This window comes from Cygnus olor, chromosome 14 (assembly GCF_009769625.2).
Source record: "Cygnus olor isolate bCygOlo1 chromosome 14, bCygOlo1.pri.v2, whole genome shotgun sequence".
In the NCBI taxonomy this organism is placed as follows: domain Eukaryota; kingdom Metazoa; phylum Chordata; class Aves; order Anseriformes; family Anatidae; genus Cygnus; species Cygnus olor.
In genome coordinates this window covers 6,416,052-6,430,834 of record NC_049182.1, presented here as the reverse complement: position 1 = coordinate 6,430,834, position 14,783 = coordinate 6,416,052, and the positions used below count along the sequence as shown (strand labels likewise).

Here is a 14,783-nt window from a genome sequence, read left to right as displayed (position 1 = left end):
GCTTTGGGGAGACTAGTTAAACGACTAGGGGTACAGGTTGTGTTTGTCTCTGTCCTTCTGACAGGGGGGATCAATGCTGACAAGCAGACTCGTCTTATTAACACATGGCTTCGAGACTGGTGCGACCGGAAGAACTTTGGGTTTGTTGATCACGGGAAGGTCTACAAGACACCGGGCCTGCTGGCACCAGATGGGATGCACCTCTCTCAGAGGGGGAAAAGGATTTTTGCTCAGGCGTTGGCAGGGCTGATAGATAGGGCTTTAAACTAGAGTTGAGAGGGGAAAGGGATAAAACCAAGCCTGCCGGTGATAAGCTAAGGGATGGCATGCTAGAATCAGAGGGACTGTGTGCTAGTGAGGTCTTTCAGTCTGCTCCATGAGGTGCTGCATGCAATGAGGCGCATTTGAAGTGCTTCTACACAAACACATGCAGTATGAGGAATAAAATGAGTGAATTTCCTCCTGCAGCAAAGCTTGCCTGCGGTATCACAGACCATTGTAGAGAGATTGGCTCCATTCCCCACCTTCCAACACTCCATCAGGCTGAGAACACTTCTGGGCAGCTACCCCTGAAGTTTCTTCCAAACATGAGTTTAATTTGTGTTATACATGACATAAGCCCCCATCTAGAGCTGACCTGCTAGCATCCAGCTTATTTGTAGCTGAATAAGCAAAACAACCTTTTGCTTTCTACCTATTAGGTCAGTGACACTGATTTCCCCTGACTGCAATGACTGCAGATCTTTACACACAGACGAGGGAGAACTGAAAGTATATGAGTTGTTCCAGGAGCTGCTGTGTGCCAATAGGAAGTGGAAATTCAGGGTTGTTTTCCTCTGTCAGGTTTGCATGATTGCACTAAGACCCTCTATCCTAGCTGTCTGAAGCTATTTACATTTTCTGCAAACACATTATCTGGAGGGGACGGAGATGAACAATTAAGTCAGAGGGACCCACTAGGACTCATGAAGGTGACATCTGGAATATCAGCAGAAGGAGAGAGTGTTGCAACTCTTATTCATGTTCAGAAGTCTGCTCATTTTAGCGTCAAGTCCTTGGTCCATTTGCTGTTGTCATAATCACGAATGTCATTAGCAGCTTCTCTGCTCCAAGGATGCAGATGGCACTAAGTCGCCTGAAAAAATAAAATAAAATAAAATAAAATAAAATAAAATAAAATAAAATAAAATAAAATAAAATAAAATAAAATAAAATTGTAGAACATAAGCTATGAACTTCCCTGACCAAAACCATGAAGCATCCAAGACACAATCCTCTCCCAACCCTCCAGTGTGACCGGACCATGAAAGAGTCATGTCCTCCGAACAAGAGGCTGTAGGTTCCTAGTCAAGTGAGCACTTGAGGCAGCAGAGTCAGACTGTCCTCTAAATGAACCCTTCCACTCCAGAGCCTTGTGTTCTCCAGATGGAAAGAACAGATCTGTTGGTGGAGTCTGGGGGAGCCCTTCAGAGGATCCAAGTATTGTCTCACTGAAAAAAGGTCCTAGTGCCTGCAGGAGGTATTAGTTACTGGCAAGCACATCAGAGTCCCTCCATTACCTGTCACTTAATAAAAGTCTTCAAAGTACATCAGTATTAGAAAGGCACCAGAGAAACCCTTAATCATGATAGTAACTATTAACTTGGGCCAGGGCAGTGGAATTGGTTTATTATCTGCTGCTTTTTAGACACAGCTTGCATCTATACTTAGAAATGTCGATTAATTTATGGACGTGGAGCTTTTATCCCTCTCCTGATAGCTGCCAGGTCCTCTCCCCATTTAGATTTGCTGGCTAACTTTCCTATGTGAAATTCGGCAGAAAAGAGGCATGCAGATCACCCTGGGAGAGAAGAAACTATCTTTAATTGTTCAGGAGAGCATCCGGGACGTTTGGGCTAGACCTCAGCAGCCAGTCTTGTCCAGGAGAGCTCAGGGGAGCTGTAAGACAGAAGGTTATGAAGCAGATATCACTTAGTGTGGTGCTGGGGGGCTACCTACAATTAAAGATGTCTAGCCTACAAAATCTGTAGCATTTATGACATTTTAACTTTGGAGAGGGGAAAACAGAACACCTGCTTATGGTTAGAAGAGGAGACTCTATGCGCATCCCTTCCGTGTTCATACTCTCATTAAGGGCATCTGGTCCCATCAGTTCAGCTGAGTTACCCTTACATTAGTGCACACACAGGTCTCCCTTCCGTGGACTGCCTTTGTCACTGTACCTTTTTTTTTTTTCAAGTCTGAAGGAACCACAAATAGTCAGAAAATGGGATGGTTCAACACTGAAAGGAAGCTGGCTTCCATGTCCCTTTCCCCTCAATTCTCTGCCACAGCTGTCTTGCTGATACCAGCCCTTATGACATCTGCAACTGAGCGTTGCTTCTCCAGCCCCGGGGTCTGGACTAGAGGTCTTGACACTTCACACACAGCTGAAGATTGCTGTGATGGAAGGATGCAAAGATAGACAACTGCACACGCTGTGAGATAGCTGTAAGCTACAGGGCTAAAAATAACAACAGCTCCTTGAGAAATAATGTCAGAAGGCTTGCCATAATTTGGGAACATAGGTTTAGCTCTTTGGTTTTGAGAGCAATTTTAGCACATGCCCACCATTTCTCAGCACTTTCAACCTGCCCTGAGCACTGACTGTGTTTCTTTGCTCCCTGCTTACACCATGCAGGATTACCGGGTGAACATCTTCTTGCGACAGCAATGGAATGACCCACGGCTGGCATACAATGAATACCCTGATGATTCTCTGGACCTGGACCCCTCCATGCTGGACTCCATCTGGAAGCCTGACTTGTTCTTTGCTAATGAGAAAGGAGCCCACTTCCATGAGATTACCACAGACAACAAGCTGCTGAGGATCTCCAGAAATGGAAACGTCCTCTACAGCATCAGGTGAGGTGACTGACTGGGGAGGGCTCCACCAAATGGAGGAGGGTGGAGCTGAGATCCTCCTGTATATGCCTAACATGAGGAAATGCAGACTTGGAGCATGCCACTGGATAAAAGGAATTGAGTTGTATTTTTTTAGGTGGGAGAGCATTCCATTAACAGTCATAGCCATGTGGTGGAAAGGGACCTCTGGAGGTCCTCCTGCTGGGGCTATGGTTATGTGCAATAGTCAAACCTTAGTTAAGGCTCTCACAAGAAGGTGGACTTTGTCTCATGGACCCAAAGCTCAGCAGTCTTAGCCCTAGGTTCACCCAAAAACACCCCCAAGGATTTTGCTCCCTGATCCCTTCTCAGCACACACTTGTCCAGCATGTGTGTGCTGTCTGTCTCATGGCATAGCTGCAGCCACAGTCACCCCTGTGTCACATCTGGCAGATATTTAACATGAATTCTTCCCAAGGGGCTTGTTTAAAGACATAATTGAAGGCTTATCTCTCTGATTGATCAGAGATGGAGTCCCCTGCCAAAGATGCATTGAGAAAAACAAAGTGGACAAAAGCTAGTGGTGGCTCTTTTCTGCTCAGGTGCTTGTTTAAATACAGAAAATGCTGTTGCTTTCATAAAAAGAACATTTGAACAGGTCAATTCTGTCTTCTTTCACAACATCTTCTGTCACAACATGCCCTGTAGGTCTGATAGAAAAATTCAATTCCTGTCCCCCAGGAAATTCTGCTATTTCTAGATGAAGGCAAAAAGCTGAAAAATTTGAACACTCTAGCGAACAGCATTTTCAGCATTATCAAACCAAATAACACAAGTCTAGCTATCTGAATCAAATCATTTAATATCAGCTTGTAGAACAAACCAAACAATTTGAGCACAGATCATCGTATAGGGCAGCGCAGCAACATACCACAGGAAATGCAGCCAGCACCTAGTGGAAAATGGAGCTTGAAAGGCAAAACTAAAGGTCTCAAGAAGTACAGCAGGAATTCAGGAAGATACAGAGATTCCTACTGACTTACCAAAGGGCATTTTCCTTGCATAAAATCCTACCAAAGTCTCCGTTTTCCCCCACAGAAACCTGTGAACTTGACCAAACTTCCTTTTTTTTTTTTTTTTTTTTCCCTGACACAGAAATGTTCTGTTCAAAGATTTCCAAACAGTCCCAGTCTCTAGAAATGTATCTGGGGGGTCCGTAGGATAAGTCTGGGCTTGCTGTTAATCCAGACTGTTTTGAGCCTGAGGCAAGAAATGAAGATAGAAGCAGCAAAACTGTCTGATGTGGGAGCTCTCTGTTCTGCACTGTCCAAAGCAGTATTACAATGAAACACCACCTGCAGCAGGCAACTCGGATGGAAATTATTTCACAGACACAAATTCTTGACATTTCTTTCCAACACCATGTGTGAAAGCACAGGCAGGGAAGGGGTAAATAATCAGTCATTACCTCCAGCACACCAGTGTGTCCTGGGCAAGGTACCAGCCTGTATGCAGTGCTGGGTGTCTGAGAGGGTTCACCCCTTCATCCATACCCCAGACTGCTTGGCACTCCCCTGTGCTCTCTTCTGTCCTCAGGATCACGCTGACTCTGGCCTGCCCCATGGACCTGAAGAACTTCCCCATGGATGTACAGACGTGCATCATGCAGTTAGAAAGCTGTGAGTCCTGCGCGTGTCTCCATCTCAGAGAGGAGACAACGTGTTTCCCCTCTCCCTCTCCTCTGCCATCTCCCTCCCCAGCTGCAGCTCCTTCCCAGGTCAGCCTTCACTGGGCTCTCCCAGCATGGAAGAGAGCAGAGGATGGACAGCTGGGACAGGCTTGCTCTGCTGTGTGTGCCTGGGACACCTCTCTTCCAGCCTTGTTTCTGCTGCTCCTCCCTGCTGGCATGTCCTCTGCAAACCCCACACAATTATCTGCATCTACATCTTCGGCCAACGCCAGCAATAATGTTTGCCATCAGAGACAGCAAAGCTCTTAGAACAAATGAGGGCAAAGTCAGTTCAGACGTCACCAAAACAAGAACCAGCCTCTAAACTGCTTCAAGCCAGTGTGTGGTTAGAGACCCCCCACTCAGGGGTTCATCACTCTTTGCCCCATCCCAAGAAGTATTTGCTCAGGATTTCCATTCATTCAGCACATGTGACATTTCCTAGAGAAGCTAAACCTCAGAAGGTCCCATGATAGAAACCCTGGCTTGCTTGTATTTACATTGGCCTTTCACTTTGGAGGAGAAAGGTGAAAGTGCTCTCAGCTGCAAATGGGATGTTTTTCTCTCTAGCTGAATATTTGCCCCCTGCACATGCTGCTTATCCCAAAGGAGGGAAAGAAGATGAATAACTTCATTCAGAGAAAGAGGTCAGGTTTGAAAACATAAACAGCTCAACCAGCTCATTTCAAGTAAAAATGTCAGACTAGTCACTGAACACCATCACTGCCCCAGCAGAGGTCATTGCCCTAGCTTTTACCACATGCATAAACAGTTCTGCTTCAACCGAAATCCCACCCATTACAGCATTGCCTGGGAACACCAGGTTCAGCCTCTGCCTCCAAGCGTAACTCTCTTCTACAAGTCTGTCCCTTCCCATGTCAGTATTTAGTATTTATTTCACATGCTGTTTGTTCCATCCTCTCAACAGTTGGCTACACAATGAATGATCTAATATTTGAGTGGCAAGAAAAAGGAGCCGTGCAAGTTGCTGATGGGCTGACATTGCCTCAGTTTATCCTCAAAGAAGAAAAAGACTTGAGATACTGCACAAAGCACTACAACACAGGTCAGTACTCTTCACCCTTAGCCCCTATATTCATCAGAGATGAATTCAAGACCATGCATTTGCCAGAATCTCTTGCTAGGTCTGATGGCAGTCTGGTGACATAAGCCTTGTTCTACCCAGCCAGGAACAACATAACTAGAAACACACGTAGATATGTTGCCAGTAAATATATACGTATATAGACAATAAAAAGCTAATAGACACAAAAATTGGAACCATCTTGTCCCCATAACATCTGCATCAGTTCAAGGGAGTTTGGCTTGGACCTTTTCTCCCTCCATCTTCCTTTGATGCAAGGGAGCAGGTAAAATTTAACTGACAAAGGACATACTGTCAAAAGCTTTCTTTGCTATGATGATTTATGTACATATTTCTGAACTGGTCAGATGATGTTTATGTCCTCATCTCACAAGATTCTGGTTCTAGGCAGTGCGAGGAAAGTCCCCAGACAACAGCTGAAACCAAGAGGCTCACCGTACCTTACCAGTAACTTTACATTTATCTCCTGTCATTCTCAGGCAAATTCACCTGTATAGAAGCTCGTTTCCACCTGGAGCGGCAGATGGGCTATTATTTGATCCAGATGTACATCCCCAGCCTCCTTATTGTCATCCTGTCCTGGATCTCCTTCTGGATCAATATGGACGCTGCACCAGCTCGAGTTGGCCTGGGGATCACCACGGTGCTCACTATGACCACTCAGAGCTCAGGCTCCCGAGCGTCACTGCCCAAGGTAAGGAACACCCTTAACTTCACTGAGGGGCAAAACGATCACTCTCTGGGGACAGAATATGTGTAAGCCACAACACGGATCCTCCTGCTCAACACAAGAGGTATTCTGCTGCCATTGCACTATCCCAGTTTAAGGGCAAGCAGAGCAAATTCCAGCCTCCTCCTACAAATAATTTAGCTTAGTTTCCATGACAAGCAGTAAAACTTTCCCTAAGTGCTCATCCCAAGATCCACTTCAGCTCCCAGAAGCCAGGAGCTCTGCACTTTACAAACACCTGCAACAAGCAGACAGGGACATGCACCATACAGTTCAGCTTTTATCCACTTTTTTTTTTTTTTTTTTGTCCCTCATACTTTCATAATAGCTCTAAATTTGGCTGCTATGAAAGGCTTCTGGTGTAGTCAGTTTAGATTTCTATTTTCCCTGCATGTAAACCATTACAGTGAAGACGTGGATAAATTTTAAACTGTGAAATTATTGCTACTAATTAGTCCACAAGAAGTTTCATTGACCTATTAGTACATTCATGTTAAATGAGATAGATTTTATTATCCAAGAGCAGATGTCAACCATACCATGGCTTGCTCAAATTCTTCCAAAGACCTGGAAGTAACATGAACAATGACAAACAAAAAGGCATTTGGATGAACATGCCATCACATCCCTCTCTCTCCCTCTGACTCCTAGGTGTCCTACGTGAAGGCCATAGATATCTGGATGGCCGTGTGCTTGCTGTTTGTGTTCTCTGCACTTCTAGAGTATGCTGCCGTCAACTTTGTGTCCCGGCAGCACAAAGAGCTGCTCAGGTTCAGAAGGAAGAGGAGGCATCACAAGGTAATACATAAGGCATGAAGGACACGGCTGGAATCTGTCCCAGCAAAACATCACTACATGGTCAGCTGGCCAGGGAAGTCCTCAGCACATGGTCAGATAGTAAAGGGAGTCATGCATCAAAAAGCAAACTTGATGAATTGTGTCTCTTTTAACAGTCTGCTGACCACAGGGGTCTAGCAAGCTGTTTTTTGTTAGCTAGCCAAGCATTTTAAGCCAAAAGGGTTGTTCTCATCAGAACAATTTTCACACAGAGAGATGTTCTGGTCTGAGTTCTCCTCTTCAGAAGACACAGTGAGGGCTTGGGGGGAGGCAGGCAGGGAGCTGGGAGGGATGCCTGTCAGAGAACGGCATCCCCCTGAAAGTCAGCCTACATTAGCCCGGAGGTAAGTGACACCTCTTTTGTTTCTGTCATCTCTGTGTTCAAAAGCATCTGCTGCTCAAACTGACTGCAAATTCCTCTCGGAAGGAAAGAACATTCTGCACAGCCTTAGCCTCGCTCCGTGCTCATTGCCATGACTGATGCCAACCTGAGCATGCACTTGTCACATAGATTGTGCCCCCTGCAGCCTGGACTCTACTAGCTTTTAGGCTGAGGTACTGCAGCTGAGATACATCTCGAAGGATGCACTAGAAGGAAACATAAAGGTGACTGTGATCAATTAACAACTGCCCTTAATTAACTAGCAGAATCAAGTGGCAGTGTCAGTTCTTATCACCAGGTCTGAGACACTGCCCTCAAGCTAACATGACAAAACAGTGTAATTTTTAGAAAGAAACACTGAAGATTGAGCTGAGGAGGATCTCAGGATAGCTCCTAGGAGATCACCAAGGTTGAAGCTACCCTGCCTAAAATATTTCTTATAAATATTTGTCTAGCCCATGTTTTAGAGAGCCCCCTTTGAACAATCCCATACAGAGACCACTCATTCCAGAACTTCTCTGTCTCAGCCATTGGAAACCTTTCCCAGGGTCTAACCCGTCATACAGCAGTTCACAATGCCTGCCTGGAGAACTAGCAGCATTCCAGGAGGCAGCGTTGGCTAAAGGGCACGGTATCAGCATGCCTGATTCCCTGGCTTTTTGTAGATTTGCCTCTGTCTGCAAAACAGGAGATGACTGTTCAGTTTTCCTTAGTCCAGCCAGGACCTGGGATAAAGAGTATTGCACAAATGCAAAGGAAAAGAAGTAACAGATGGGACCATCAGCACCCGTTAATTTTGTCAGAGCAGAGCGAGACCCTGCCATCTCATAGTCAACTGAGGCTATTTTTGTTTCAGAAAATGTGTCCTGATTAATAGAACCAAAGCTAAAACCACTCAACCTGGGTGCCTCATAGTGCTTGTATCCATATATCCAAATTTAAGCATCCTCTCTGAAGTTGTGCTGTTGTATGCAGATCACTCTGGACTAGTGTTGATAAAACAATAAGGAGAAAAAAAAAAACCACACACACTAATATACTGATGAGTTTAAAAGATATTTGCCAGAGACGTTCTGTTGAACACAAGGCTGTTATTACAATCCCTGCCTAATCTCACAGCAATTTTAATTGGAACAAAGCATAAACAAAAACACTTGAAAAGGCAAAATGAACAAGGTTTGCAGGCTCATCAGAAAGCTAGGAGCTGACTGCAAATATGTAAATGGATTAGTACAGCTGCCACAGAACCTAATTGCTCTGTCCCAATGTCCTGATGTGTCTGGGTAGCTCTGCCTGGTTCAGACGTGATGCGTGAGGCTGAAAACAAATTATATGTTGCAGTGATCTGTCCTGGTTGAAGAAGCTGGGTCAGACTCACATTAATAGGCCTACCCAAACCAAAATCTACTAGCTGTTCTTCACAGCTCAGCACCCCAGACCATGTGTCACAGTCTGGCAGTAGCACAATGAACAGTCTGGCACTAACACAAGTGAATCCAGATACGTCTGTTTCTTGCTTTCCTGAGAGTTAGATGCAAGATGCTAGCTCATTCTTGTCAGAAAGACTCTTTTTTTTCCTCTCTAAAAAACAAAAATAATAATTAAAAAAGCTAATAGCTAAATATATATTTATAAAAAAAAATAGCTAAATAGCTGCTGCCAGGGTTTGATTGGCCCTTTCCACCTCTTACGTCCTTCTGCCTGGAAAGAGAGGGAGAAATAGACCAGAAAGTCTGACTAGACAAATCTCTCTTTGAGTGTTTGTGTTTTTGGAGAGCCAGGCCAAGGATGCCAGCCCAGCCTGGCTAGCGATGTGAAAGCTCTCCTGATAGTGATTGAAAGCTCTCCCTGATTCCCCAGGGCCAAGTGATGCCAGTCACTGCTACCAACCCCAGCACTGCAGGAAGAAGAGCAGCAGCCCAGGGCCTCCTGCATCCACCCTGTGCCACCAGCCAGAGATGCACGGGCTGATGGCAGCACAGCCAGAGCTGCTGCGGGCAGCAGAGGGGCCAGGTACCCCTTCCCCACCAGCAGTGCAGGTTGTGGCCACCTGGCAATGCCTGCATCACCCATCATCAGCTAATCAGGCTCAGCCAGGTCTCTGAAACAAATAGGCCTGCTGCTAGGTCATACAGCTCGACAGTTTGCCTCCATGTTTAAAAAAAAAAAAAAAAGAAAGAAAGAAAGAAAATGCTTGATTTTGTTTGGGTTGTTTATTTTTGCTTAGATAACACCAGTGTGCTCTTCCCTCTGCTTCCCCACCCCCAAGCAAGCACAGTCCATCCATCCCACGCAGCTACCCGCTCGGTATGGGGGCCATCCAGAAAAGACACTCTGCAAAGAAATAAGGACGGGAAATTTCCCCGTGACTCCATGATTGCATCCTTGTGTGCAAGAGAATAGGGCTGCAAGGCCTCTGCCAAGAAAAACAGTACAACACTTGCTTTGAGATTGGCAAATAAGGGATTTTTTTCTGCTCATTAATTGGAATTAGCACAAGGAGCCGTGTCTTAGCATTGGCACACGGAAGGGACACTTCTACTGCTCACCTGGCAGAGGGCTCATGGGACAGGGGCTGAGGGGCTCGGGGATATCCTGCAGGCAGACGAGCTGAGGGCTGGCCCCGTGCTGCCTGCAGAGGTCTTTTCCTGGACAGGCCGTGCCGCCCGCACGTCCATGTAACTCTGTAGGAAGCCTCCTGGTGCGGCTTCGACTGCTTGAGTTCCATGGAGCCCCCTCCTTCTGGGCGAGCTGTACCCCGCAGGCAAAGCAAAGAAGGTGCTGCTAGGAGCGGGGGGAGGGAGGGCCAGAAGCAAAACAGGGGATGCAACTGGAAAAAAGAAACGCGGTACCGTAAACCGTTCGAGTATGTCGAAGATACCAAGGAGGCTGGAGTCGTTCTGCTCTCCACGGGGTGCCTGGATCCCCTGCTTTGCCTCTGCGCATCACCCAGCTGGCACCCCTCTATAAGGCTGACCTCCCAGGAGCAGAGGGTTTTGGGTTTGCCCACCAGTGTCGAGGTCGGGGCTCGACGGAGGCGTCTCCCCCTCGAGAGCAGGGCGCTGCCAGTGGAGAGCCTTATAGCAAGGGTGCACTGTCTATATCTCATTTTAAGTAGAGTCCCATGCTCAATCTGTTTCAGGAGGACGAAGCCGGCGAAGGCAGGTTCAACTTCACCGCCTACGGGATGGGGCCAGCGTGCCTGCAGGCCAAGGATGGCATCTCCGTCAAGGGCGCCAACAACAACAACACGGCCAACCCCGTCCCCCCGCCATCCCGCTCCCCCGAGGAGATGCGGAAGCTCTTCATTCAGCGAGCCAAGAAGATCGACAAGATCTCGCGCATCGGTTTCCCCATGGCGTTCCTCATCTTCAACATTTTCTACTGGATCATCTACAAGATCGTCCGCAGGGAGGATGTGCACAACCAGTGAGGGAAGGGGAGCAGCTGGGAGGGAGAGAGCAATCCTTTATATATGTGCAATAGCAATGCAGCAATGCATGAATTTAAGAATGTGGCAATATCTACTAAAAAAAAGAGGGGGGGGAGGGGGGCTGGGAGGGACTTTTAATCGTGGGAACTGACGATAAGCGGCACGGGGAGGAGAAAAAACAGCTCTTGATCTGGGGAGTGCAAGGGCGGGATTAGTTTTACAGCATAGGAAGGTTTGGATTGCTCCAGCTGCAATCCAAGCAGTGTAATATATTAATATATATTCATGCTTAATTATAATGCAAAGAGAAAACAAAAAAAAAAGATAAAAAAATCCTTTTTTTAGCCTATTAACAGCTTAGATTCTCAAGTCACTGGAATGATCCATAATTCCATGTGCAGAAATGATTGCAATTACGCTTTATCTGACTTTTGCTATAGAAAGGCCATACTAGTTAAGCACGTGGGGAAAAAAAGCCCTAACAAAAGAAAAAAAAAAGGAAGAAAATCATTCTATGCTTCTCTAGGTTTTGCACTTTGAAAACTGGATAGACGGGGAAACTTAAGAAAGAGGCTGTGGGTTGTTGTTTATTTTCTATATTTACTTTTTTTAGTCACGGGTTTGCCGATCAAACATTTTGTGACTTTTGGATAGAGGAAAGCAAATACATTCTGTCTCTCATCCCCATCAGAGAGCATCCAATGGGAAACTCGAGAAGGACATCAGAGCCTTCATCAGAAGTCACAGGTACCTTCTGTCCTTTTAAACGACCTGGAAAGATTTGACTCCCAGGAGTCAGAAATACTGTTCAGACCACTCGATGATGAAGGTTTTTTAAAACAGCCCTTTTTTTTTCCTTTTCCCAAACCCCTTTCTGCCATGTTTGTTTACAATATGGGGGGATAGAAGTGTGGGGTGAGTTAAAGCATAAATTATATTTAAAATGTAGGGAAAACAGGCATATTCATGCCTTGTCACAACAGAAACGGGCGAACGGCAATATTCTCAGTACGGGGTGGGGGGGAAGGTGTGTACAGAGAGAGAGGCTGTTATTTTCAGACATTTCATAGCAGTAGTATTAATAGCGAAGTCGGGCCAATGGACCCGAAACTCTATTTTTGTAACTATTTTGGTGCTGCATTTAGCTTTAACGTGGATGGGAGGCTGGAGCAGGCTGCTTTGCCCCTCTCTGCCACCCGGCAGAGCCCCGGGGTGGCTGGCACAGGGTGCTGGGGATAGGGAAGGAGGGGAGGGAGGGTGGGATGGGGGCGGTGGGTGCCCACTGATGGGGGAGCAAAGGGGTCTCCCTTTGGCCAAGTGGTGGCACGGGTTGGCACCAGCGTTTGGGGTGGGGGGGACACGCCATTTATTGCAGGGGTATTATTTGAAAGGCTGGCTCAGGTCTGGCATGGGTGAGTGGGGGGCTTGAGGCCCCCCTTGGTTCTGTGGGACCATGCTCGTGAGCCGGGCTGCAGCACCCGGGGCGATTCAGTTGCGTTCGTTTGCACTTTAGCAAGGCGGGTAAAAGGGAGTGGGAAGGAAGAGACAATCAGTCTGCACTGAAGCACTTGGCGTGGGGTCTGGACTAGGCACTACAGAAAGACAGAGAGATGAGCGGCACCCGGGGGGCTTCCACTCTCCCTCCATCTCATGCTCAGGCCCGCTGACCTGCGCTGCGGTCCTGATGCCTTCCTCAGGAGCAGACGGGTTCATCGGGAGCAGACAGGCTCCTGCTTGAAGAAGCTGTGTCCCCACAGCAGCTGGAGCAGCTCGTGGTGATGTGCCAACCCCGGCACTGCAGCTCCAGCCTGGCCCAGGTCAGCAGCCTCAGAGCCTGGGACCGGAGGTGGGAGCCCCCCCTCAGCCGCCGGTGGTCCAGGCAGCTCCGGGAGACCTGGGTGCTAGCACGGGGTCGGTGCCGAGGGGAGAAACCACCATGGCCAGGCAGAGGGACACCCATCCCCAATGCTGCCAATTCAGCACCTTTCACCAGCACTAAATACACTTTATTTAAAAATAATAAAAAAAGAAATAAAAGAAGAAGAAGGAAAAAAAATCATGATGGTCACTGTGTGGACTAGGGCAAATGGCAATATTTCCTAATGTTTTGGCAAAGGCCGCCTAGCTTTCTGTCTCCATTGGCACTGCTGGGACAGGGAAAGGTCACACGATACCAGTATGACCCAGTACATCAGCCCCTGCCCCTCTTTCCTCTATTCGAGCAGCAGAAAACCTGTGGGCTGGGGATTTCTCCTTCCCCTGGCAGACTGTGCTTTCCCGAGGAGGGAGACCACAAGCTGTTGAGCAGAGCTGTTATTTGATGCTAGGACAACTTTCTGAGCCTTGGCTGGAGCCCAAGCCTGCTGCCGGCTCGGGGTTTGCTCACTGAATTATTGAGCCCCTCCTGCATGCGTGAGAGACGGTCGTGCCAGCCGTGGGTTGTGCAATCACTTTAACCAGCTCGTCCTTGGCTGAGACAACGAGCAAAACCGAGGAGTTCCGCTACCTGCCCCCGCCCGGCAGCAGGGGAATGACCACAATTCACTGTTATTTGGACAAAAGCGGTCCTTGCCTCTGTGTCCAAGCCTTGCACGCAGGAGTCAGCAGTGTGGTTGTGCTTCACACTATGCCTGGGTGTGCCCAGGGCCTCAGGGCACAGCCAGCTCCAGGTTTCCTCGCAGGGTGACTTCACCCCAGCACGTCTCTGTGCCCACCCTCTGCCTAGCTGGAGCTGCTGCAAGGAGTTGTCTGTCGGTTGTTAACAGATCCCATGCACTGTGCTCCCACCCATTTAGGTCTTGATCCTACAGCCCAAGGGTAAGACCAGAGCGAGGAGGAGGAACCTCCTGCCTCGTCCATCTCGTATGTTCCCATCTCATCTCGCTCTGCTCTGGCTAGGAGGTGGGGCAGGAGACATAGATAATCTCGTGGTTACTGCTTCACTGGAGCTCCGGTGTCACTTCTTGGCACTGGGTAAGGCCAAAGGAAGGCAAATTAGAGACTGGAATTGTCAGAAAGGTGCTTGTATCTCCTGCTCATATACAAGCACTCTGGCTGCTAGTGGAGTCCATGGGAATTCAGGGACAGAAACGAGAATTGCACACTTACCAGCCTGCCTCCGCATCCACTGCAACTCTGCCAACCCCTAGGCATGTTTTATGCTCACCATAATACTGTTTTCTCTTCGTTAAGCAGCCAGCTTCCACTCGGGCCATTTTCCAGCCCCAGGGCTGCCCACATGGTGAAAGGGAGCAGCACTCGTACAGCCCAACGTGAAACATGCAGGGTTTTGGCAAAGGTCAGATGCTGCTGATAGCTGGCCCACAAATGTTCTGCCAGATCACTTCACCACGTAGACAAGACCTTAGGTTGTCCTAGGAGCCCCTGGAAAGTCTGTGAAGTTTTCAAAATCAAACATTTTTCCCCATCTGTACTTCCCTGTTTAGTCACAGCATTGCAACAGAACTTGCTTTGATAATCTATCTCCTAAGTAGGCTGCTTCAGCAGTGCCAACAATTATATTTATTAGTAAATGTACAGGATTTGATATTGCAGGGTAGCTTCCAGGCATGTTGATGGAATTTAACTCAGTACTTGTTAGCTTTCTTTAAAAAACAGGCTCAGAAACAAAACCTCTGAATAAAATCAGTGGTCGGGCTGGCAGTAGAAAGAAAATAAGGTCCT

General features: G+C 47.5%; 1 protein-coding gene across 2 annotated transcripts in view; it reads left to right on the top strand.

Moving 5' to 3' along the window:
* The window catches only part of GLRA1 (glycine receptor alpha 1), a 37,693-nt gene extending 26,487 nt beyond the window's left edge, over window positions 1-11,206 (top strand). The window contains exons 4-9 of one of the 2 annotated variants that reach the window (XM_040573648.1): window positions 2,681-2,904; window positions 4,480-4,562; window positions 5,541-5,678; window positions 6,197-6,411; window positions 7,099-7,245; window positions 10,809-11,206. In XM_040573648.1, the coding sequence (XP_040429582.1) occupies window positions 2,681-2,904; window positions 4,480-4,562; window positions 5,541-5,678; window positions 6,197-6,411; window positions 7,099-7,245; window positions 10,809-11,099 (1,098 nt within the window). In that variant the 3' untranslated portion in view covers window positions 11,100-11,206. Of the gene's footprint in view, window positions 1-2,680; window positions 2,905-4,479; window positions 4,563-5,540; window positions 5,679-6,196; window positions 6,412-7,098; window positions 7,246-10,784 lie in introns of both variants that reach the window. The other variant, XM_040573647.1, reaches the window with a different exon arrangement.
* The last annotated feature ends 3,577 nt before the right edge of the window (window positions 11,207-14,783 follow it).